This window comes from Colletotrichum godetiae (assembly GCF_030913485.1).
Source record: "Colletotrichum godetiae strain CBS 193.32 chromosome Unknown BDP55scaffold_41, whole genome shotgun sequence".
In the NCBI taxonomy this organism is placed as follows: domain Eukaryota; kingdom Fungi; phylum Ascomycota; class Sordariomycetes; order Glomerellales; family Glomerellaceae; genus Colletotrichum; species Colletotrichum godetiae.
The window spans coordinates 320,655-342,631 of record NW_026851289.1 but is presented as its reverse complement, the minus strand read 5'-3'; the positions used below and the strand labels follow the sequence as shown (position 1 = coordinate 342,631).

The 21,977-nt window shown below is 51.4% G+C and overlaps 9 protein-coding genes across 9 annotated transcripts; 5 read left to right on the top strand and 4 right to left on the bottom strand.

The window, feature by feature from the left end:
• Positions 1-118: 118 nt before the first annotated feature.
• Positions 119-1,530, bottom strand: BDP55DRAFT_635311 (uncharacterized protein; the record flags this gene model as incomplete). Its single annotated transcript, XM_060572757.1, has 4 exons — positions 119-591; positions 652-833; positions 886-1,267; positions 1,512-1,530. 4 exons carry the CDS (start codon positions 1,528-1,530, stop codon positions 119-121), a joined length of 1,056 nt encoding a protein of 351 aa, XP_060426109.1.
• A 1,234-nt stretch (positions 1,531-2,764) lies between these two features.
• On the top strand, positions 2,765-3,811 carry BDP55DRAFT_559141 (family 43 glycoside hydrolase; the record flags this gene model as incomplete). Its single annotated transcript, XM_060569870.1, has 2 exons — positions 2,765-3,047; positions 3,099-3,811. 2 exons carry the CDS (start codon positions 2,765-2,767, stop codon positions 3,809-3,811), a joined length of 996 nt encoding a protein of 331 aa, XP_060426108.1.
• A 1,246-nt stretch (positions 3,812-5,057) lies between these two features.
• BDP55DRAFT_674406 (uncharacterized protein) lies at positions 5,058-7,077 on the top strand. The gene is made up of 5 exons (XM_060575664.1): positions 5,058-5,545; positions 5,612-5,648; positions 5,707-5,774; positions 5,827-6,194; positions 6,251-7,077. Exons 1-5 carry the CDS (start codon positions 5,354-5,356, stop codon positions 6,828-6,830), a joined length of 1,245 nt encoding a protein of 414 aa, XP_060426107.1. The 5' UTR covers positions 5,058-5,353; the 3' UTR covers positions 6,831-7,077.
• A 261-nt stretch (positions 7,078-7,338) lies between these two features.
• Positions 7,339-8,903, top strand: BDP55DRAFT_616789 (phosphoadenosine phosphosulfate reductase). Its single transcript, XM_060571274.1, has 6 exons — positions 7,339-7,717; positions 7,783-7,823; positions 7,965-8,351; positions 8,410-8,423; positions 8,516-8,560; positions 8,612-8,903. The coding sequence occupies exons 1-6, from the start codon at positions 7,485-7,487 to the stop codon at positions 8,747-8,749; spliced, it is 858 nt and encodes a 285-aa protein (XP_060426106.1). The 5' UTR covers positions 7,339-7,484; the 3' UTR covers positions 8,750-8,903.
• A 688-nt stretch (positions 8,904-9,591) lies between these two features.
• On the top strand, positions 9,592-11,472 carry BDP55DRAFT_731782 (Alpha/Beta hydrolase protein; the record flags this gene model as incomplete). Its single annotated transcript, XM_060579860.1, has 4 exons — positions 9,592-9,864; positions 9,923-10,029; positions 10,097-11,232; positions 11,294-11,472. 4 exons carry the CDS (start codon positions 9,592-9,594, stop codon positions 11,470-11,472), a joined length of 1,695 nt encoding a protein of 564 aa, XP_060426105.1.
• Positions 11,473-11,550: 78 nt separating this feature from the next.
• BDP55DRAFT_674395 (P-loop containing nucleoside triphosphate hydrolase protein) lies at positions 11,551-13,976 on the bottom strand. The gene is made up of 4 exons (XM_060575663.1): positions 13,315-13,976; positions 12,989-13,253; positions 12,257-12,924; positions 11,551-12,206 (listed from the first exon to the last, which is right to left on the bottom strand). The coding sequence occupies exons 1-4, from the start codon at positions 13,588-13,590 to the stop codon at positions 11,568-11,570; spliced, it is 1,848 nt and encodes a 615-aa protein (XP_060426104.1). The 5' UTR covers positions 13,591-13,976; the 3' UTR covers positions 11,551-11,567.
• Positions 13,977-13,995: 19 nt separating this feature from the next.
• On the bottom strand, positions 13,996-15,965 carry BDP55DRAFT_674392 (uncharacterized protein). The gene is made up of 6 exons (XM_060575662.1): positions 15,663-15,965; positions 15,471-15,598; positions 15,318-15,417; positions 15,121-15,262; positions 14,849-15,057; positions 13,996-14,795 (listed from the first exon to the last, which is right to left on the bottom strand). Exons 1-6 carry the CDS (start codon positions 15,876-15,878, stop codon positions 14,235-14,237), a joined length of 1,356 nt encoding a protein of 451 aa, XP_060426103.1. The 5' UTR covers positions 15,879-15,965; the 3' UTR covers positions 13,996-14,234.
• Positions 15,966-17,295: 1,330 nt separating this feature from the next.
• On the top strand, positions 17,296-19,766 carry BDP55DRAFT_674389 (uncharacterized protein). The gene is made up of 4 exons (XM_060575661.1): positions 17,296-17,702; positions 17,806-18,414; positions 18,466-18,540; positions 18,591-19,766. Exons 1-4 carry the CDS (start codon positions 17,669-17,671, stop codon positions 19,697-19,699), a joined length of 1,827 nt encoding a protein of 608 aa, XP_060426102.1. The 5' UTR covers positions 17,296-17,668; the 3' UTR covers positions 19,700-19,766.
• Positions 19,767-21,056, bottom strand: BDP55DRAFT_674387 (putative quinone oxidoreductase). Its single transcript, XM_060575660.1, has 2 exons — positions 20,637-21,056; positions 19,767-20,572 (listed from the first exon to the last, which is right to left on the bottom strand). The coding sequence occupies exons 1-2, from the start codon at positions 20,977-20,979 to the stop codon at positions 19,887-19,889; spliced, it is 1,029 nt and encodes a 342-aa protein (XP_060426101.1). The 5' UTR covers positions 20,980-21,056; the 3' UTR covers positions 19,767-19,886.
• Between the last annotated feature and the right edge of the window lie 921 nt (positions 21,057-21,977).

Genomic DNA, 21,977 nt, shown 5'->3' with positions numbered 1-21,977 from the left:
AATCTTAAATTACGAAAAAGAACGCTGCTTGTGTAGGACGTGATCGGCACTAGTTGAGGTGTAAGAGCAAGATTTAGAACAAAATCTACATATGGTCTCCGCAATATCTACCTCTATGTCAGGAATCTGTCATGTTCAGAATGGAAAGCTTTTTCATCATGAACTCGTTCGGGACTTGAGTCACCCCATCTCTAGCAGTGCTCAAGGCAGCTTTCTCCCATTCATCGCATAGATGAAGCTGCTCTTGACACTTTTGCCTGATGACCTCGACGGAGTCCACCCCAATGGGAACTCTAATCGGGAATGCCTTTCCAGTTGCTAGGCCCTGCCCTTTGATAACATCCCAAAGAACTGGTGGAAGTTTTTCAACGGATGATGGGAGGTTTGGGAAGACTTCTATCGCGATCCTTCCTACAGCCTCACCATAAAACCCTTGGTAGTCCGCGATACTTGGGAACCCAGGAGGAGGCCCCTTTTCCTGTGGCTCATCCTCCTTTTTGTCGTTCATGCCAGAGTTGACACCACCAGGCTCGAAGATAACGGCTTTGATACCGAGATGAGCAGTCTCTTTCTGGAGACCCTCAACAAACACTGTGTGATAGTTAGGCCCTTGGATATTATCATACACCCGTGGCTTGGGTTCGAACTTACTTGTGAGTGCACCTTTAGCCATGCCATAGTGAGCCATAAATGGGAAAGATGACCAGCCAAATCCAGCACCGATGAATCCAAAGATGCCTGACTTTCTCTCGCGGAAATGCGGAAGAACGGCTTGAACGACCTTCATCGCTCCGAAGAGGTTAGTGTCGAACATCTTTTGAACGAATTCTTCACTGCAGAAAGGTCGTTAGCAGTGACCCATTTGACTCTTCAGCAAATATTTACTCTGCCTCTTCAATTGAAGACAAAAGAGAATAGCCGGCATTGTTGATAACGAAGTCGATGTGCCCAAAAGTTTTGACAGCTTCTTGCACCTGGGATTTGATATCGGCGAGCGGGGAGGTCACATCAAGGTCGAAAGGGATGATTGTATCCGACTTCTTGTCTGCTAATCGTGTAGTCGCATTTCGGCCTGTAGCAATGACCTTATCGCCTCTTGCGGCGAACTGTTCCACGAGGGCAGCACCTATGCCCGAAGTGGTGCCCGTGATAAGCCAAACGTTGGGTTCCTGCATGGCGTAAAATGGGCGTTCTGAGTGGATGGATCTTGGTGTCTCTAGGGGCTCGAAGAATCTACAGAACGCGGCGTCATGCGATTCAGGTGGAACTGAAGAGATATATGTAGATCGTAGAGAACAGCGTAAGCACCACAAGCTGACGATAACTGCGGAGAAATCGGTCTGCCGATAATCCTCAAGGAGCAAAGTGCATCAAAAGACGTCATCATCTTACCTTTTGGTGTCAGCAAACAATGGTCTTCGGTAGCCGGATGAAGCCCAAAGTTCCAACAAAGTCCGGCCTTAAAAATGGGCTGCTCGGCCTTCGGACTCTGGAGCCAAGACGGGCCTTACCAAGCAGCCAAGCACACATGCCGGCGCTTCATCGGAGGTTTTTGATTCGGCGCCGCTTCTACCGGTCGTCAGCCGTAGAACAAGAGGGTGCAAGTTATGCTTACTGCACCAAGGCTAGTCGCTCCAAGCTGGTGGGGTTCTGGGAGTTTGTCGATGATCTAGACTTCTTTCGCTGAATTTTCCTCCATTTTCGATCCTCAGTATTTATTGCTATACGGACATGCATGAATTGAGGTACTTCAAGATATAGCTCTCTTATGAAGTCCAACTAATTTTGTATTACTAGTCTCTGTCTATCAACTTACTGAAACCCAATCCGGATGCGCTTTTCGTATCAAGCCCGTTGCAGGCAGTGTCTCATCGCGTCCTTCAAATTAGCGCAAGGACATAACCGACAGCGTTGGTTTCCATTTTCTTTCCTTCAACGTCTTTCGCACTCGGAGAAAGCGAGGTGGCTCGGTCGAAAGCCTTTTAGACTGGCAGCAGCAATCAACGCAGGTACGCGAATTTGGGATGGCATGGGAGCATCGCTCAATCCAACGTTTCCCCCTTTCCAAAACCGCTTGCTCAATACCTCATGATTGGGCGGCTTCAAACTCGGTTCGCAAATCTTCCTACCAGGTGTGTGTGGATTCTAAGCAGCGGTTAAACACACTATTGGGATTGTGAGTTTGACAGATTCCTTGAAAGTCTATTGGCGCTTAAATCAAGAATGCGTCCTTGCGCCATATGAATATCCCAGCACTGCGGGTGCTTCCGGACTACCACGCGATGGTATCATGAGCAAGGATCAATTACAAGGTTCGCAACCGACTTGTGGATTTCTCCAGATGTCCCCCCCGCAGAGCATTGTGGCCCTCCATGGGGTATCTTACCGTATCTACCGAAAGAGGCCTGTCTTCCCCATGCGCTAACCCCGTGAACGGACCCGATTGCACCGTCAGTGGGGTTTCGTGTCCCCGCATCGCGAGAGAGCTCGGTAGGACGCTACCCCGACTCGGAGCTAGACAGCTAGCCGCGCCATAGAAAAGCAACATCTGGCTGAAGCTTCGCGCTGTTGAGTCTGGCGAACTAATTCACGACGAAACTCAAGAATTTGATGCCAAGGCTCTGGCGTCAACTTGACCACCTCATCGCCACTGACATGAGTATATATACTATGGCCGTTCCCGAAATGCCTGTGATGCCTTGTGGGATGAAAGACATCATCACTTCTCTGGACCCACTCAGATAAATCTGGGAATAACGTCAAGATGCGCTTCTTCTCAATCTTCACAGCCGTTGCGTCGGCTGCTGTCGTAGCCGGGAACCCCGTAGCCCGACAGACTAACAATTTTGCCGGCTACTTGATCTCGACCTTCAGCGACGCCAATCCGAAAGTCCAGTTTCACTTGTCGAATGGCAACAGCGCGTCTAGCTTCAAATTCCTCAACAAGGGCCAGGCAGTCCTCACGTCGACCGTCGGTACCAAGGCTGTCCGTGATGTCTACCTGACGACCAATCCCTCGCGGTCAGAGTGGTACATCATTGCCACCGGTGAGTTGTCTTCAATCCAGATAGGAAAGTCATGAAGCTAAGTTTTACCAGATCTTGACATCAATGCTTCCGGCTTCAACTGGGACAAGGCCACGAGAACTGGCAGCAGGGGCATCGTTGTCTGGAAGTCAACCAACCTTGTCGACTGGTCTGCACCCACCCTGAGAATTGTGGAAGCCGACACCGCCGGCATGGTCTGGGCTCCCTCGGCCGTTTGGGACGATGCAAAGGCCCATTGGTACGTCTTCTGGTCCGCCCGGCACTACCGGTCCACCGACACGGCGCACACCGGCACCGCAACCCTCGACCGCATCCGATACACCACGACCAAGGACTTTGTCACCTTCAGCCCGGCCCGGGACTACGTCGCTCTCGCGGATACTCCCCTCATCGATCAAGAGTTTCAGTACCTCGGCACAGCTGGCGCCTACGCCCGCTTTCTCAAGAACGAGACCACCAACCAAGTCTACCAAGAGGTCACTTCCGACGGCATTTTTGGAACATGGAAACGTATCCCGGGCTACGTCAGGAACGAGAGCCCTCGCGAGGGACCTGCTTCGTACGCCGACAACACCACGCCTGGATTGTACCATCTCCTCTTAGATGACTACACTCAGTATGTGCCGTTCCAGACCAGCAATATCCAGTCACCTAGCTGGCAGGCTGGTAGCACGTCTGGCTTCCCCTCTGGATTGAAGCATGGGTCTGTTACGCCAATCACTCAGGCTGAATGGAACGCACTGAACTCGAAGTTCCCTGCTTGAACAGGAGGTTATTGGACTATTCACGCATTGGGTATGCATTTTCGCTGTATGTATTATCCAAGTGCACATTACGACCTGAATGAAAGCGAGTTTCTAGTAAGAATGGCTGGTCCTAAGGCCGTCTCAATGCCCTGCACTGGATCATGAGTGTCCTGATGATCCCATACCTACTTGAGATTGCATCCAGATCGATTACATTGTGGGGGTAATTAATGTAATCAGTCAGCTCTCATTGGGGTTCCGGAATCGGCATAGACCATGCCAAGATTATTCAACTCGCGCTTGTCAGAAAGTCGGGACGCGTCGGCTCATGTGGTGTCCCTTGGGCAACCGAGCTACTGTACCACATCCTTTGAAGCCCTCGTCTCCCTTGAGAGCCAGCAACGTCATCGCCTGACGATGTTGAAGACGCCCATTGAGTAAGGCAGACCGTCTTGCTAGTGCTATCGCAGCTCAGTAATCTTCACCGAATATCGAGTTGCCACGATGGTGCTCCGGCAAGGTCCACCGGCAGTTGCACATGTTATAATCTTAGCAAAATGAACGCCTGCCGTAGACCATACGTGTTTGCCTCCAAAGTCGCCACAAGAGGCACGAAAAGAGGGCCAAACACTTTCACATTCATGATTCATACGGTCCTTTGGGAACATTAAAGGTTTGCCACGGTGGAAGACTTGCACGTGAAAGCATCCATGGGGCTTGCATGCCTCCCACCTCGGACTTTGCCATCTCGAAGTTTGTTTTCTTGCAGCGGATATTGCCGTACAGGACAGATGGACTGGTTAGCAGTCATGCAGTGAATCGTACCTGGCTTACCGAAAATGCAGATCCTCTAAGTGCTAGGGACACCAATCGACTCCTGCTAGCTCTCGCTAAAGAGCTCGGGGAAGTGCGCCGGTGGCTTTGTGCCACCTCGTTTCCAGCCCCAACGAAGAGCCCGACATGGCATGTCACATTTTAGCCAGGGCTTTGATTGGGAGCAAAAGTGTGGCGTTGGACGTCTACGGCTGTCTCTGATAGATTCACTGGATTTGCCAGGCAAATCCACAGTATCAATGGCTGGCGGTTTGCCCACGGAGATTGGTCCGGTGTTGTGGATTGAAGGAGTTGGCTCTGGGTTTCGGGCTTTAACAAACCCAGCCGTCTGCGTTGTGGCGGCTGAGGAAAACCGTGGCGCGGCCGCATGCGGTGATGAATCTCGAGATATTGTCTCCTCAGTAGTTCAGTTTCGCCGGACACGGAAAGCGTTCATTGTTAGTGTCTACCTTTTCGTGTTCCAAGAATCTCTTTACATTCCATTGTCCTTAACGTGCCCGGTCCCAGGCCATGTGCCAATGTTATTTTGCGTCCTTGTCTCCGATTCCTACATCGACTTGATGAGTTGGTCTCGATTTTTCTTGATTTTTCAATGCTGACTGAGCAAGTCTCGGTCGAGAAAGTCTACCGAAGTCGATACAATCTTGGAAGACCACGCCAGTTCCCAGGTGCCGTCCGTCGTATACGCTCTCTCGACAGGGACGGGAGGGTTGACAAGAATCCGCGATGCACAATGAAAGCTTCTCGCGAGGGAATCCTATGCCGCCGTACACTGACGCCACCAGAGCCCCGTGGCTCATTGGCATGACCGCAGGATTTCTTGGAATTGCGTCAATTCTCGTCGCCTTACGTGTTTACGTGCGGGCTGTGGTGTTGAAGAAATGGGGGGTTGACGACACACTCATCGTCATCTCATATGTAAGCGTCTGCACCGTGTCACCTTCGTAACAATGAGAAAAGCAATAGCTGATTGAACCGTAATAGGTTTTAACAGTGCTCACTGGTACCATCTTCTCCATTTGTAAGCTCGTGTAATCGACGCAACATGATCAGAAAGACACTAACTCAAACTTTACAAGGCACCACCTTTGGACTTGGGATGCATATCTGGACAATTCCTGATGAAGTACAACAGACTGGCCGCAGGGTAAATCTTCCCCATATGGTGAAGATAGAGTTGAGGATGCTAACACTTACAGGCGACGATTGCCGCGACTTTGTCATATCACATTACCTTCATCTTTGTGAAGATAGCTTTGCTACTTCTGTACCGACGGGTGTTTGCGCACCCCAAGTTCTGCCTGGTATGCGATGCAATGCTAGGCTTTATTGTCGCATTCGGTATTGCCGTGGTAGTATCATCCGTCGTTATTAGTGCCCCAGGTTGGAGAGGGGACACCTTTGCGTTCGAGCGATATGACCAGGGAACGTGGTGGATGGCAACAGCTGCAGTTCATCTGGTGACCGACATGATCATTTTCTTCATGCCGATCCCTCTCTTGAGCAGCTTGAATTTGAAAAGAGCTCAAAAGGCAGCGCTGATAGTCACCTTTGGCGTTGGATTCATGTGAGTTTGTGATCTATCTTCGAGTTTTGAAGTATTGCGCTGACGGTAGTGTTTAGCACGACAGCCATTTCTGTTGTCAGGATGTCCACCCTCACGCACGTTTTCACAGCTGACGTGACGTGGGATGTAATCCCGTCATTGATCTGGTCCGAAGTCGAGCTGTGCTGTGCCGTGATATGCGCTTGCATACCAACACTTCGCCCTCTTCTTCGCTCCCCGAGATCTGCGTGCTCGCAGTATTACAATCGACAACGATCTGAAGCGAGCACCGAGGCAAAGTTGTCTCGGAAGCGGATGAATGGGGGGACATTCGGAAGCCACAGTCAGCAAAGCATCCAAAACACAACGACGATGGATTTCGACATGGATATGGAGATGGACTTGGAGGCGAATAGGGAGCCGGAAATGCCACCAGACGCGCCTTACATCCAAAAGGGGAGTTTTCAAGGGTTGACTATTGTGACAGACATCACTCCAGCGATGCCCGCTGGAGAGTCCGACGATGGATCTGACGTGTTCGGGCCGCTGGATGAGGAGATCGCAACACCGTTGAGCCCGCCTCCCAGATCGTACACGAGCCCTGCAAGACTTGCTCCTCGATCTCGTCCATTGTCAGAGTCAAGTAATGAAGAGTGAGGAAAGGGGGAGGGCGAATCTGATAATACAGGGTCCAAGTTGATGCCAAGAAGAGGATGATGATGGAGGGAAGCAGGTGCGTATGTGTTTAGCAAGGCGTTGGGGATCATTATACCATGGGAGCAAGATTTCCACGACAGCAGAACAGAGCCACAGTAATATACCTTGACACGATGAACTCTTGGAGGAGCAATGCAGCGACGTGTGAATAGCATCAGAAGGACGGACTGGTGTTGTTGAAGGGAGAAGCCCAAGTCCGAGGTGGATCCAGTGGACCAAGTGGACCCTGAAGAAAGCTACTGAGTCAGGAACATGTGGCCTCGGCGCACCTGCGTTATTCGGGGTCTCGGTTCCGGGTGGGCCGCTAGACCTGATGAGTAACTCTGCACGTGCTGCGCTAAGCTTGTCGAAGAAGGCGGTCGACTCTCCGAGGTATCGGTATTCTTAGATAAGCCGGCAAAATAGCAGGTGTCGCCCGCCCGCACGTCCCCGCCATCGCCGCCTCCGACAGGACACCGAAGTCGACAACTTTCCGTTGCATTCCACTCCTCCCGCCTGCACGCCTTCCCTTCTGCCACCTTGGCTCCTCACAAAACTCTCGATCTTTCTATAATATCACAATCGCCGATTCAAGCAGTCTCGAAGCTACCCACAATGTCAAACGGGAACGGCGAGCATGCTGCCGCGGCTGCCAACGGTTACCCCGCCAAACCCCACTCATCCGAATCCGAGCCGTCCCCGCGGAGTTTCCAGGAAGTGTGCCACGAGCTGAAGGATAAGGTCGATGCCTTCTTAGCTGATGATCAGAAGACGGATGTTTTGCGGAATGTTCAGAAACAGCTGCGTGCGTCAATGGGCGTCGTAGACGAGGCGTTGGCAAGATACAGGTGCGCGACATGTCATGTCAGCTCTTATCTCATGTCCACATGGATCCGCTAATGCGCCGAGGCAGCCTGGAACAGATTTCAATTTCCTACAATGGAGGCAAAGACTGTATGTCATCACATCTTATACACTGAACATTTCTCCTGTGGTATTGCGAACTATCCAGGCTGAGCCAAGGCATCGCATCCAACGTCGCATACGGTCATCCCTCTTGGTCTAGCGTATGATGCTGACAGACCAATTCGACAGGCCTCGTACTACTGATCATACTCCTCGCCGCCCTCGCACGTCGATACCCCTCTCATTCGAAAGCCTCCCATACGAACGGTTCGAATGGCACGACTTCCTTCCCTCCCGAGTTCCAGGCAGTGTACATCGTATCGAAGCATCCATTCTCCGAAGTTGACGATTTTGTTGAAGCCACTAGCGCCGAATACCACTTAGACGTAAAAAGATATGCCATGTCAATGAAGGATGGACTCGAGGCATACCTAGCAGACAGACCAAACGTAAAAGCCATTTTCGTGGGGACGAGGAGGACAGATCCCCACGGCGAGAAGTTGACAGATTTTGACCCCACGGACTCCGGGTGGCCTGCGTTTATGCGGGTGCACCCTGTAATTGATTGGCACTATGGTCAGTTTCCTTTCGCCGTCATGAAAACGCGATGATTCTTGCTAACTCGTCTTTGCAGCCGAAATTTGGGCAGTAAGTCATGGCACAGTCACCAGGTCGTGGTGCGGCGACAGTGCGATGGGGAGGTTATACCGGCACAAGGATGTGAGCTGACCATACGCTAGTTCATCCGACATTTAGAAATACCATACTGTCCTCTATATGATCAGGTAATATGATTGATGTGGGGAAGCTACGACAAGATGACTGACTTCTTTTAGGGCTACACGAGTTTAGGCGGAACACAAGATACCCATCCCAACCCCCAGTTGAAGACCGAAGGACAGAACGGTGCGGGGTTCCGACCTGCATACGAGCTGACGGAAGATGACGAAGAGAGATTAGGTCGTGATAGATGAAGTAGTGCCGTACGACTCATTGTCGTTGACTTGCGGAGCCTACGAGAGTTTTGATTGAACTCGAGAGTAGCAAGATTTATCATGGAGGAGCCATCTGTATAGAGAGCGCATAGACTTGCCGCATCACAACCAATCTTCACTGATTCATTTTCAGCCAGTCGCGCCGCATACACCAAACGTGCGAGGCATATGTTGTTGTCTAGGACTTGGCTTGTTGACTCACGAGGACAGTTCCTATAACCATCAATACCGGCAAACCCACGATTGCTCCGTCAAACAGCATCTTTCGATGTGAACAACGACGAGGGTAATTCTACGCCTGTGCTCCGTCTTTTTCTCTGCCTCAACTTAAGGCCATGGCGGCACCGGCTGCGCTGGTATCAACAAGCCGCCGAAACGCGCACATTAGTGGCAGTATACGCCAAAGGACTTGCGATGCACGAAGAGATTCTGAACTGTTAACACACCCAGATTTTGACTTTCTTTAATTATCTCACTGCTGTCAAGCTCAAGTTAGTCTCGGTTCCCGCATTACAATCAATCATCGGCTGTCCGTCACCGACTCCCGCAATGTCGTCAAGCCCCGCGCGGCAATGTGGACCTTATCGGCATGTTATTGGCGCCTTATCATCGGAAACCTGGCCCTTGCGATCAGGATGTCGGGTAGCTGGCCTGAATCGTATTAGCATGGCCACTCTTTATTATAAGACGTCTCCGAGCCAAGGCGATGTGCCTTCTAGAGCGGGCACGAGCGTCAACTTGCACGACTTTCAAGCACGCTTTGACCGGGCTTGTATTGTATGCTCCGCTGTCAGTCTCATGACCCGCGCTTGGCCTTAATCATGATGTACTCTGGGTCTACTTCTACGACGGTATTGTCAACTATTCTTCTGCTCGTCGGTCAACATGTTTCCGCAGGGCCAACTGTGAAGGTGTTGAACGGCACCTATGAGGGCCTATTTCTTCCTAAATACCAGCAAGATGTTTTCCTTGGAGTGCCGTACGCTCAGCCTCCCACTGGCAACCTCCGCTTCAAAGCACCACAAAGCCTCAACTCAACGTGGGATGGCACTCACTCTGCAACGGAGTACGGAGACATATGCATGCAATACACTGTAAGCACAGGCATTACAGCTTGTTGGCCTGAGCAATTAGTACTAATTAGCCCTCTAGACTCCTCCCAGCCACTCAATGTCTGAAAACTGCCTCTCACTCAACGTCATCCGTTCGAGCAGCTTGAACAACTCTGGGCTTCTTCCTGTCGCTGTGTGGATTCATGGGTGAGTCTTGAAGCTCTTGTCTCGTCCTTGTCTCAACAACCGTGAACTAACAGAGCTTCAACTGCAGTGGCGGGTTATATGCAGGTTCGTCCAGAGACAACGACCTTACGAACTTTGTGCGCCAGGCTTCAGCAGCACGGAAACCACTTATAGCCGTCTCCATCAACTATCGACTTTCAGCCTTTGGTTTCCTCTGGGGGTCTGACGAGGTAAAAGCCAATGGTAGCGCCAACAACGGCCTAAGAGACCAGCGCCTGGCCCTCCATTGGATTCAAGAAAACATGGCCTCCTTCGGCGGTGACCCGAATCGAGTTACAATCTTCGGCCAAAGCGCCGGGGGCTTGTCCGTTGGCAAGCAACTCATTGCCTACGGAGGCCGAGAAGACGGCCTTTTCCACGGTGCGATCATGCAGAGCGGTGGAATGGCCGAGAAGTGGCCCTACAACGTGAAAGACCCAGCTGCCTACACCAAAGACCTCTATCGGAACCTGACGGAGACAACTTCTTGTGCGGACGCGGCCAGTCCGCTGGAGTGTCTTCGCACCCTGCCCGTGGAGGCCATCTCCGCCGCCCTGAATGTGAGCATAACGCCGGTGTTCTCGGGTACAGGTCTCGGTCCCTGGCTCACTCAGGTTGATGGCGATTTCCTCCAAGATGGTCCCACGGCGTCCCTTGAGAAAGGTCACTTCGTTCGTGTGCCAATCATGTACTCCACCACCAGCGACGAGGCAACCGTCTTCATGTTTGGCGGAACGCTGGACACAGACGAAGACTTCAGAGCTCTAGTCGCAGCAGGAGGCCCAGATAACTCCACCGTATCCGTCATTGAGCGACTTTATCCCAACACCAACGGCACAGGGCTTCCGGTTGGGTACAGCCCGACTGCAGAGGACAACCAGCTTGACGGATCCCAGTGGAAGCGCGGAGTCGAGTTCCATACCGATGTAGTCGAAACAACTTCCAGACGCATGACGCTGAAGGCATGGGCTGCTGCTGGCATGGAAGCTTATTCCGCTCGCGTCAATCTGTTGCCTCCCAGCACAACTCCTCGCCTGGGCTCACACCATTCGATAGACGTCTCGTTCATATTCGACGCTCTTGACGAAGAAACGATACGCGAGCCACAGTTTGCGACGGCGTCGAAGCTCATGGGTAGAGCGTGGGCGTCTTTCATGTCGGATCTCAACCCGAATAATCATGGAGGTAAGCTAGTGTGCGTTTCCAGACTATGGCTCTGAGCTCCTTCTAACGCGATGCATTTCAGTCCCTGATATCCCTATATGGCCGGCATGGACTGCTGAGAAGTCAAACAAAACCTGCTCCAACTTCGTTTTCAACGCTGATAACGATCCGTCTTCCAAGTCTTATGTCGAAGAGGATGATTATCGCCTACGTCAAACAACGTATTTGGCAAGTGTAGCGCAAAATCAGATGTACTATTAGAGGACAGAGCGGTGGTGCATGTAATGATTGATATCATAGCAGCTTCAGGTCTGATGCATTGTTGGTTTTATTTGGAGAACCTGTGGTCTATTCAATCACAAGGTAATGTGACAATATCTAGTTCCCGAATCGTACTCGAGAAGCACCTCCGCCTCCATCTGATCAACATCTACAACGACTTGACGCCACATGCTCAACTCATATGAATCGGCCATGAAGCCGGGGAGGACCATCGCGCACAGATATTTAGTACCCTTCGTCGAAGTAAAGCCTGATTTATTTACCAGGTCACCAGTGAGATCCCTCACATTCGGCCCTACAGCCGATTGAGGGGAAAGAATGGCTACCATGTTCAGCCCTGGAAGACCCATCGGGAAGGTTGAAGGCGGATTCCAGCGCACAACCATACCAGGCCGGATGCGCTCTTTGAAAGGGACGTCAACTGCCTTGGGGTCCGGGTCGACGCTAGACGATAGCATATCCTGGTTCATGGCTGTCTTCCGACTTCTGTCGGTAGGCTCTGCTTCGCTCTTCACTTCCGGCTTCTTTGAGGCGGCCTTTTGCGAATCGATGTGTACGCGCCAGAACTTCGCGTGAAAGGCGCGAGCTTGGTCCTCATCGACTCCTGGAGTCTTCAAACAGCGGGTGAGAAACTCGGGCGTAGGAAGACGGAGTAGTAGCGGACCAGTCTCGGTAGGCGCAACAAGTTCTCCAGATATGGCAGGGCTTCCGGACTTGAACATATCAGCTAAGTTGTTTGATTCAACACGGAGGATAAACTTACGTTGGTGTTGATCCAATTCTTCAACTGGACATTGTTCCAAGTTGCAGGCGTCTCAGAGTCATAAGACTGAGCCTTGGCTTTGGGCAACAAGACACGCAACATCTCGGCATACTTTAGCGTGTTCTTGCCAGCGCCAGCATCCGGAAGACTAGGGTTGACGCAAGCAAGCACGACAGTCTTGCAGCTGCGTCTCCCCGCGGGATCAAACACGTGCTTGAGAATCTTGGTGAGAGAACTCTGCCGGAACGGGATATACGTCGGGCTCTTGGTCTTGCCCGTTAGAGAAGCCGCATCCACCGTTGCTCTGCCCCTGATGCAGTCCTTCAGCACCGAAAGACTTGTATTGATCTCCCGGGCCTCTTTCATGCGGTCGGGCGTGTGGTTGGCTACATCTCTGGCGGCTTCCGAGCCTGCAAGATCGATGAGGTAGAGGAGTCCGTCTTCGGCCGTTGGTAAAGGACTCTCAATGCGGATTCGGCAGATGGCGTGGGAGCGAGAGGATGCATCATTCTTGAACGTCGATGCTGTGCGGCGGAAGGTTGCTGCCTTTTCTATGAGCTCGAGTAAAGTGGCTGCTTCGGTGATCTCGTGCTCTAGGGCGCCGGCAAGCTGCGTGACACCGAAGGAATCCTCCAACACCGAGATTGGCTTGCGAGAGTTCAGGAGGTCTAGAAGACCTTGTTAGAGCAAGCTGAGGCCTTTGGCAGTTAGGGGAAGTCCCACGCGACGTACCGAAAGAAGAGTTACCAGCCAACTCAATGATGCACGCATACACTTTTCGCTCTCCTTCCATATCCCCGCTCATGAGCGACTTGGCGACTAGCTTCTCAATCTCGCTGACTGTGAAGGTCTTGCCAGAGCCAGTCTGGCCATAGGCGAACACGGTACTAACGCCGCCGCTCCATGCCCAGGGAACCAACGGCTCAACCAGATCTCGGTAAATCTGTTCAGATGTGTCTTCCGGGCCGTATGCTTTGTCGAGCTGGACTGAAGTGGTCTGGCAAATGTGTCAGCACAGATCACGATGTCGAAACTGCGGCAAGCAGGTGACTGCTTACCGTAAGTGTCGGAGGTCCCAGTGGCTTGATGTGCTTTCGGATCTGGTGGATGTCTACAGCGCCATTACCGCTGGGTCGAGGGAAAACTCCACGGATAAGACCTGCGGACACTTCATCCTCCAAGATTGGCCGAAGCCGAGCGGCAACAATCATGTCCGGGTTGGAGGTGGTGTTCGGATCCTGGGGACTGGCCGCATCTTTTTTGGCTGCTTTGGTGCTGAAGGCCTCAACAGAGGCTTGGTACCACGGCGTATGTTTGATGTGGTATTCGTCCATGGCGACTGATTTGCCACGTCAACAATGTGCTGAAAAACAAAAATGTGTGTAATGCCCTGGCTTTGAGGAGCTTTTTTGTATCGTAATTGGGACTTTCAGCAGGACTTTTATCTCATCAAGACTTCTTTCTTCATCGTCAAAATGTTCCCATCTCGTCTTCGTTGGCAAGTGGGGCCTTGGCGCGTTGGTCGTATTATGCCGAATCTGGAAGGAACGCGAGAGACGAGGAGCACTCCGGCCTCAGAAAATCGCTGCCTGGATTCCGTCGCTGAAGCAACCAGGCAGACAATTTTGGTCAATATTGCGGTGAACCCCCAAAGATGTTGACTTATACTACAGAACATGTGTGGAAGCTCTCGAGATTGTGATAAGGAAGGTATGCTGCATTGATAGATGCCTAATCAAGGCTTCCATATTCTGCACGCCCTTCGCCTACCTTACCTTTACCTTCTACACCCTCGCTCTAAACACATACTTACCTTATGCAGGTGCCTAACTTAACAAAATTGTTCATTGGCCAGAGCTGTACGGATATTTGAACGATAAGGGTTCTTTATTACATAAAGAAATATTGAAGTCAGATGAATGATGTATCATCTTTGCTCCGAAATTACCAAATCCCTGCTCTGCCGTCCTCTTGATCGTCATATCTGGTTGCTGGAATTATTCACAGATTGTCTCTTCGGACCTCTGGCAAAGGTGAATGTCCTAGGCGACAGAGCCTTGGCATTGCCCTCCGCATCCTTTGCCGGCTGCACATATTCTGTAGTGATAGCAACTTCGACGTCCTTTCGAATATCGGTATTCTTCCGCCGGTTACTGTGACTCCTTCTGACGCTGTTCGATTGCGTGATATCAGCGGTATCAGCATGAGGATCACCCCAGGTCTTGACGTCTTGCATCTTGTACTCGTTCACCATGCGCTCTTCGCTCTCGTTGAACGTGATGTTGGTGATCGGGTACGCTGAAGGGGGTCCGCGACCCCGCCAGCTTTGGTTGCTTCCAGCCCCGAAAGTGCGAATCTCTTTCGGCGTCGCGTCGGTGAGTTTCTGAGTCGAACGAAAAGAAGTGAGAAGAGAGCCGAAGACCGGGCCCAGCCAGATCTTGATGATTGAAAAGACCATGGGTAGATTCGCCGTGATGACAGCGACAAACGTCTCACGGACAGCCCATGATCCGGCTAGCTGTGCGCCGTTCTGGGGGTCCTGGGTCGCATGGGATGAGTAAGTGTTGCTGTAGTACGGGGAGGGAAACTCACTGTGACAATCAGGATACAACGTAGGGTCGCGCAGACAACTACAAATAACCCTCCGCTAAAGAGAAATAGCAAACCCCATTTCTTGATGGGCTTGAGCCTTGCTTGCCACAGCATCGGCAGGGGAATAGACAAAAGGTAAAGATCCGTGGACACGTTGAATGCCAGATATACCCAAACAATTTGGTTGGATATGGCTGGTTGGCAAACGTCTACGGAAACATTGATCAGCATGGATATTTTTGTATCAAACCGACAGATTGGGCTTGTCTTACTTCCAGGATCAGGATTGATCTGCCAGTTCTTGTGAAACGGACGGCATGCGAGGAAGAGATTCATGATGATAACGATCCAACTAATGATGAGAAATCCGAAGCCAAAGTAAATGCGAAGTCGGTAACCGCGACCAAGGCCCGCCTTACATGGTCAACATCTGAGGTAATTAGGGGGAAGATCCAAGTTGTCCACTTACAGTCAGCCGTAGATAGAACACCAGTAGTGATGCCTTGAGCGACCACAATAAGACCGAGTAGCTTGACCAGCCACACAGCTGAATGATGGAACCGACCACCCTGGAAGGAAATCAAGTCAGCAAGAAGACTCATCAAGGGCGCAAGGTTCTTACCTCAGGTGATACTCCTCACTGTCTGGTGAGAGAGCCGCTCGTTGCTCGTCCGTCATGGCATTATTTGCCATACCCTTAGCAACAGCCCCAACGGAGTGCGCCAACGCAGTCTCAATCGCATAGAATACCTACAGCCGCCATGAGATGTCAACTTCCGTGAGAATTAGGCACTTAGAGTCAGGAGTGACTAACCGCACCGACCCAGACAAGGTAATCATCCGCTTGAAGGCCCTTGAAGCCCACTGACCTAACTCGAGCATATGTCCTTAACATGGTGAAAAGAATTCCGACTGCTAAGAGGGTCCACGCCTCTATTGTGAATGACTGCATAGCGGCTTGGGCTGCGGCAGCAGCAGCCTCCGCCGCAGCGGGGTCCATGGAGGCAGGGTCGGAAGCCGGTGATGACATGCCGGCGTCCGATACTGTAAAGAGCGACTCTGAAAAGATGGATTGCAAACCACAGAAATAACGAGAGAAAGTTCGACCAAAAAGCTCAGGAGGGTCTCGGAGAGGTGTGCATGTTCCCGGGGGGTCTACTTTGTATAATGTTTCGTCAGAGCCCCCATTTTCGACGAAGCCCTTACTTGATTCGATCGACACTTGTCAAGCCCGAAAGACCGGCGCCGATCCACACCCATGGCTGCGGTTGAGCTCCATTCCCGTTGATACCCTCCAGCTGTGCCACCAGGAGAACGTTTGAGGTTTCCTCGACGTTGATTACATGTGCCGGAAACGGCAGCGGGTGGAATCGCAATGCGGAATTCTTTTCAAGCCCACGTGCTTGGTCTGGCATGAAAGCATCGTGATGGCAGGTTGTTGATTGCTCAAACGATTACCGATATAACCATAAAAGGGCACGGGTAAGCCAAAGAACCCAAATAGATTGTAAGTTAGCAACTGGTACGCAGCAAATACCGATGCCGGTATCCAAGCAACTGCATGATTTCCGTCACTCAACAAGATACCGGCTTAAATAGGTTTGAAGCCTCGTTTCCAGTGTTTTCGACCACGACCCGGCAGTGCAACCTCCGGATTGTGCACAAAAACCGAGGACACGGTAAGTGGCAGAGTATCTCCGGCATGTCGAGCTGACATTCTCGGAGTCCCCGTATTCTTACGCTGTTGGTTTGCTGTTACATCCATGGCGCATTTCTTTGCCGTTTGTAGATGCCAACAATTGGTTGCGCATCACGGCATCGTGCCATTGGAAATTTCAGTCAAGCTAGCAAACGGCTCGTTGTTACCCTAGAATAGAGAAAGTTTTGGAGGATTGAAAGACTACAACGTTATCTTCCCTGCCCGCCGGGACCCTAGAGTACGATACGCGCCTTGGGTGGGACGAGACAACAGACTGGATTTGTGACCGGTCACCGGACTTGCTACGTTCAGAAAAGTGTATACATGTGAATTGGTTCCTGGATGGTTCGGCGAGTCGGCCAACTGCATGTCAATGAGCAGGGGTGTTCTGCCATCCGAACCCCTTCGGTCAACGGCTGACTCGCTCATGGCATGTCTCTCCAAAAAAAGGTAGCATCCAAGCGTTCAATATGGCACAACTGTTGACGCTCACATATGTAAGCCCTTGTCCATAAGAGTTCGTCCGGACCAACATCTGGTTGGTCCAGTGTTTTGACAGCTTCTCACACAATGCGTTTACGAGTAACCCTGAAGAAGAGCATCCAATCGCAGACGCAGTCGCGGGGAACCTGGAGGAATTCCCGACGTCCCCGGCGGACGCCAGTCGTAGTCGCCCGCCGTTATACGTAATCCCGAATGTAACCCCAAAGGAAATTGGTAAAACCAACATGCATCGCAGTCCTCGTCCGTTGGAAGTGGACCCGGGGTTGGTTCTTCAGAGTTTAATAAACACTCTTGCAGCCAAGCCTGCACTCAAGCACAAACTCAGGGGCGCCCAACCCTGCCATCACTTCTCAATCTGGAATATTCACGCAAACTGGATATTTCCGCACGTAGTATCACCTTCCAAACAGAGAAGATCGGCAGGACATGGGATCCCGGGGAAGTATCCCGTAGTCGTCTCATTCTAACTTGGCGGCCGTTGGCGAACTACATCCCGTTAGTCGCTCCTGAGTCGCGCCTGAAGCAGAGGTTCATCAAGATTACTTTCCCGGCGCGTCTCCGACTGTTTCGGCGACAGACTACACAAGTCTCTCAAACTCATATTCACAGCTGACAAAATGGAAAAGTTTGACTGCATTGTGGTGGGCGCAGGTAACTTATTCCCGAGCCTCTGGATCTACGTACATGTTTCCAGACATACATTTCATCGAGGTTCAATGGGGTGACAATTCCGAAGACTAACATGATATTGCAGGATGGTACGGTTTGGCCGCCGCAAAGCAGTATCACTGCACGCAACCAGATTCTTCGCTGGTCGTCTTCGACTCCCAGCCCACCCTCGGCGGCACTTGGGCCAATGAACGCCTATACCCGGGCTTGAAAAGCAATAACATGCTGGGAACTTACGAATTTCCTGATTTTCCCATGGACAGTGAGACATTCAACATCAAGCCAGGGCAGCATATTCCAGGCGAGACCATCAGCGTCTATCTCAAAGCTTATGCGGACAAGTTTGGCATTACCGACAAGATCCGCTCAAGCCACAAAGTCATTGTGGCTGAACACCAAGAAAACAACGAAGGCGGCTGGTTCTTGACAGTCGCAAATGCCAAAGATGAAGAGAAACGAGTGTTCGCTCGACGCCTGATTGTTGCGACTGGCTTAACATCTGAACCGTGGCTGCCTCATTTTGATGGGCAAGAGTCTTTCGGCGGTCGCATCTTCCATGGCAAGTACTTTCAGCAGAATGCTGATACCCTGAAGACGGCAAAGACTGTGACGGTCTTTGGGGGCACGAAGTTCGCATGGGATGCCGTCTACTCATATGCGACTGCTGGTGTGAAGGTGAACTGGGTCATCCGGTGTAAGTCTACTCGAGCCTGAGATTTAGATATATCAACTGACTTAGCGATAGCAACGGGCCATGGACCTTGCTGGATGGCACCCCCTTATGTTACACCACTCAAGAAATGGCTAGAAAAGCTTGCTAGTTAGTGTACTTCTCCTTTTTCTTGGATAACTTTGAGCTGACCAGAGCAGACACGAGAATGTTGACTTGGTTCAGCCCATGCGTGTGGGGTGATGCTGATGGCTATATCGGCACGCGTAACTTTCTCCATGGTACTGCCGTTGGAAGAAGCATCGTCGATGCCTTTTGGAAAGTGCTTGGCGGCGACGTGATGACGCTCAACGCCTATGACTCTCATCCTGACACGGCAAAGTTGAAGCCCTGGACAGAGGCGATGTTCACAGGCACCAGCTTCAGCATTCTCAACTATGAGACCAATTTCTTTGACTTAGTCAAGGAAGGCAAAGTCAGTGTCCATCTCGGAGAGATCGATCACCTCAGCGCTGGGAAGATTCATCTTTCCGATGGAACCGAGTTCCCTGCCGAGGTCCTGCTAGCTCACACCGGCTGGAAACACGTTCCACCGATCAAGTTCCTCCCAGAGGGTATCGAGAAGGAGCTCGGTATACCACATGCGCCCATCGAGAATGCACCCCGAGAAGATCTCGCCGGCCAGGCGGACCTTGTTGACCTCGCCGACAAGGAGATCTTGCAGCGCTATCCAAGGCTCAAGAACCAACCAGTATGGAACAAGAGTTATGTTCCCTTGACCGACCAGAAGGGCATCGACAGCGACGACGCAGTGACCCCTTACCGAACCCTTACTCCCTACATGCTCCACCACTTTATCGTACCGCCATCGGAGCGCTTCTTGCGAACACGCGACACGGCATTTATCGGTATGGTTTGCAACTTTAGCAACGTTATCACGGCTCATGTTCAAGGCCTTTGGATCAGTGCATACTTCTCAGGCCTTCTTGCCAAAGATCCTGCGGAAGCAGTAGGTAATGACTCGGCGATGCAAAAGTTGCAATACGACACGGTCTTGCTGAATTGTTTTGGCAAATGGCGTTACCCTACAGATTGGGGCTCCAACAAGTGCCCAAGCTTCGTGTTTGACGCTGTTCCTTACCTAGACCTGCTGCTGGGGGACCTCGGCCTCACCCATTACCGGAAGAAGGGATTCATGGCCGAGTGGTACTCGCCTTACGGGCCAGAAGACTACAGCGATGTCAATGAGGAATGGCAGGAGAAGTTCGCGAAGGGCAAGGCCATTGGTGCTACATCGAATCAAGATTGATCTTTCGATATGATTAAATAACATCTCATTTCTTTCAAACGGAGGATTCACGTATGAAAAATCAAGAGGGAGATTTCTATTTCCTACTATGGGGTTTATATTGTTCGCCACCCCCATGAATCATTATCGTCTTGACCGTCGTAGCTGTGATAACTGTCCTTACTTTACCACCACTTCAGCAAAAGGTTCACTTGGTGTCCTCAATGCGAAGAAGGTATTTCTTAGCAGATACTTTGCCAGCTTCGAGATTTTTGAGTGCCTCTTCCAAAGAGCTGAGACCTTCGGGAAGAACCTCATAAGGATGACCAGTGAACCACCCCTCTTCCAGTCCACGTCCGAAGAAGCGGTAGAATACAGACCCAAATTCCTTATCTCCCAAAAGAGGGTCTGAAGGGTCATTTGATGCATGGACTGTGCCAACCATAGTGTACAGAAACTCGGCTTTAACATCACTCGGGAGGTTTCGTAGGAAGACTGAGATCTTGCCACCTGGAGCCAGGGCCTTGGCAACGGTTCGGACTGTCCCCTCTTCGGAGACGCCATCCAGAGCATTGATGATAGACTGTCCCCTAGCTGCACGGCGGATTTGCTCAAGAACGTGGTCTTCTCCTTTGCGGTAGTCGATGACGACATCACCCTTCTCCTTGCTGATCAATGTTTCCACATAGGGACTGCCACTTCCGGCAACGGCGATGATGGGATGGATGTTGGAGAGCGTCGCTAGCTTGATGGCAAAGGCCCCAACAGCTGTGGCACCTCCATTGACGAGGAGAGGCAAAACTGTTTTGGCTGGATTCCAGGGAAGCGGCAGATTGAGCTTCTGGTACAAAGCAAGAGCAGCGGTCATGGCAGCTAGTGGGATCGTAGCCGCCTCTAGAACACAACTTGTAGGTAAGTACTCATTCGGGATTGCATATGATGAATAATGAGGACATGCCCTCGAAGCTGGTCTTCTCTGGAATGAGAAAGGTCGACTGAGCCCAAGCGATGGAGTATTCGGCATAACTTCCATGAGGGGTGTTCATTTCGTGGAAAGCCGCAACGCGATCTCCCTTCTTGAAGCCGAGCACGCCTTCGCCAACACTTTCAACAAAACCAGCAATATCATCTCCGTGATTCATAGGAGGTAGGTGAGGGATCCAAATCTTGGGGGGTTTCCAGTCTTTCGGATTGGTCCCAGAGATGGTGGTTTGGATCAAGACCTGTCCGGGTCCTGGGGTTGGCACCGAAGTATCGTGGATCTCAACCTTGAGATTGCCGTCGAAGATTGCTTCTTTCATGATTGATGTTGAATGTTCGTCTTCTTGTAGCTGTTGATAGATAGTGAAATGAGATAGTGATGCTTTGCTGTTGGGGTCAAAACTCTTGTGATGATCGAACAAAGCTAGGGGGCGGTCGCAATGACTTATGTACATACGGCATTTCTAGTGCCTAATGTTTGACGGGATTCCATCTCAACAACGCGCAAGTAACTCATGAGAACATGGACGGCAATGCCCGGAACCCCATATGACAAATGACATCGTGCTCGGAGAGATTCTGGTCAGCAAAGTCAGCATGAGGTTTCCTTGAACTGAAGATTTCATAAGCCTGTGTTGAATCGGAGGAAAGCATCCACATCCGACGGCCGAACTTCGAGCCTTCCTTGATTGAAACCGCTTTGAGTGCTCCAGTTGATGCCGTGCACAGGTGTCTCGGTCTTTACTCAAGGCACAAAAGTTCCGATAGTGGATAGGAAGCCCCAAATGTGAGTATTGGGGTTGGTCCCACTGTAAAGTTGGAGACTTGGAGACTCAGAGAAACCGAGACAAGGACCTCCATTAGCATCTCTCCGTCTGCCTTCCTAGTTGTTTTTGGCTGTTGACCATTCGAATGATGTTTATCTTTATGTTGATAGATTCATGGTTTCTCCTGTTCCGGCATTGTACTTCTTTCGCAACTTCATCAACAGCGTCTTCCCGTGTGTTACGCTTACATCAAGCACGGATGCGGGCCAACATGGAGTTTGCCTAACGGCATTGGGCTGCCGCTTACCGTAAACACCTACCTACATTATCGCCAGCATGAAGAGCAACGCCAGGGAACAGGCGTGCTGCCGGCAAAGTCAGCCAGCAAGCCAGGGCCGGAGCCGGGTCTCCGCTCGCGGTCCGGGCCGTCAACGGGGCTCATCCGGCGATGTTCCACCCCGATAGCCGGCCGCTGGCCCGAGCATCCCGGTATTTAGAAATTGCTGGAAAGCTCGAACTTTCTCTCCTCACCCTTCCTTAATTGTTCTCTA

What these genes read in the sequence shown, in the direction of transcription:
- BDP55DRAFT_674406 (XM_060575664.1), top strand. Translation starts at nt 5,354, where the DNA reads ATGCACAATGAAAGCTTCTCGCGAGGGAATCCTATGCCGCCGTACACT. An exon ending in CACTCATCGTCATCTCATAT is followed by an intron (nt 5,546 to 5,611) that starts GTAAGCGTCTGC and finishes GAACCGTAATAG; the next exon opens with GTTTTAACAGTGCTCACTGG. An exon ending in TACAACAGACTGGCCGCAGG is followed by an intron (nt 5,775 to 5,826) that starts GTAAATCTTCCC and finishes TAACACTTACAG; the next exon opens with GCGACGATTGCCGCGACTTT.
- BDP55DRAFT_616789 (XM_060571274.1), top strand. Translation starts at nt 7,485, where the DNA reads ATGTCAAACGGGAACGGCGAGCATGCTGCCGCGGCTGCCAACGGTTAC. An exon ending in GAGGCGTTGGCAAGATACAG is followed by an intron (nt 7,718 to 7,782) that starts GTGCGCGACATG and finishes GCGCCGAGGCAG; the next exon opens with CCTGGAACAGATTTCAATTT. An exon ending in ACTGTCCTCTATATGATCAG is followed by an intron (nt 8,561 to 8,611) that starts GTAATATGATTG and finishes GACTTCTTTTAG; the next exon opens with GGCTACACGAGTTTAGGCGG.
- BDP55DRAFT_674395 (XM_060575663.1), bottom strand. Translation starts at nt 13,590, where the DNA reads ATGGACGAATACCACATCAAACATACGCCGTGGTACCAAGCCTCTGTT. An exon ending in GGCTGGTAACTCTTCTTTCG is followed by an intron (nt 12,925 to 12,988) that starts GTACGTCGCGTG and finishes AAGGTCTTCTAG; the next exon opens with ACCTCCTGAACTCTCGCAAG. An exon ending in AGAATTGGATCAACACCAAC is followed by an intron (nt 12,207 to 12,256) that starts GTAAGTTTATCC and finishes GATATGTTCAAG; the next exon opens with TCCGGAAGCCCTGCCATATC.
- BDP55DRAFT_674392 (XM_060575662.1), bottom strand. Translation starts at nt 15,878, where the DNA reads ATGTCATCACCGGCTTCCGACCCTGCCTCCATGGACCCCGCTGCGGCG. An exon ending in AGTGAGGAGTATCACCTGAG is followed by an intron (nt 15,418 to 15,470) that starts GTAAGAACCTTG and finishes ATTTCCTTCCAG; the next exon opens with GGTGGTCGGTTCCATCATTC. An exon ending in TGTTCTATCTACGGCTGACT is followed by an intron (nt 15,263 to 15,317) that starts GTAAGTGGACAA and finishes TGACCATGTAAG; the next exon opens with GCGGGCCTTGGTCGCGGTTA.
- BDP55DRAFT_674389 (XM_060575661.1), top strand. Translation starts at nt 17,669, where the DNA reads ATGGAAAAGTTTGACTGCATTGTGGTGGGCGCAG. An exon ending in CTGCATTGTGGTGGGCGCAG is followed by an intron (nt 17,703 to 17,805) that starts GTAACTTATTCC and finishes ATGATATTGCAG; the next exon opens with GATGGTACGGTTTGGCCGCC. An exon ending in ATGGCTAGAAAAGCTTGCTA is followed by an intron (nt 18,541 to 18,590) that starts GTTAGTGTACTT and finishes TGACCAGAGCAG; the next exon opens with ACACGAGAATGTTGACTTGG.
- BDP55DRAFT_674387 (XM_060575660.1), bottom strand. Translation starts at nt 20,979, where the DNA reads ATGAAAGAAGCAATCTTCGACGGCAATCTCAAGGTTGAGATCCACGAT. An exon ending in AGAGAAGACCAGCTTCGAGG is followed by an intron (nt 20,573 to 20,636) that starts GCATGTCCTCAT and finishes GTTGTGTTCTAG; the next exon opens with AGGCGGCTACGATCCCACTA.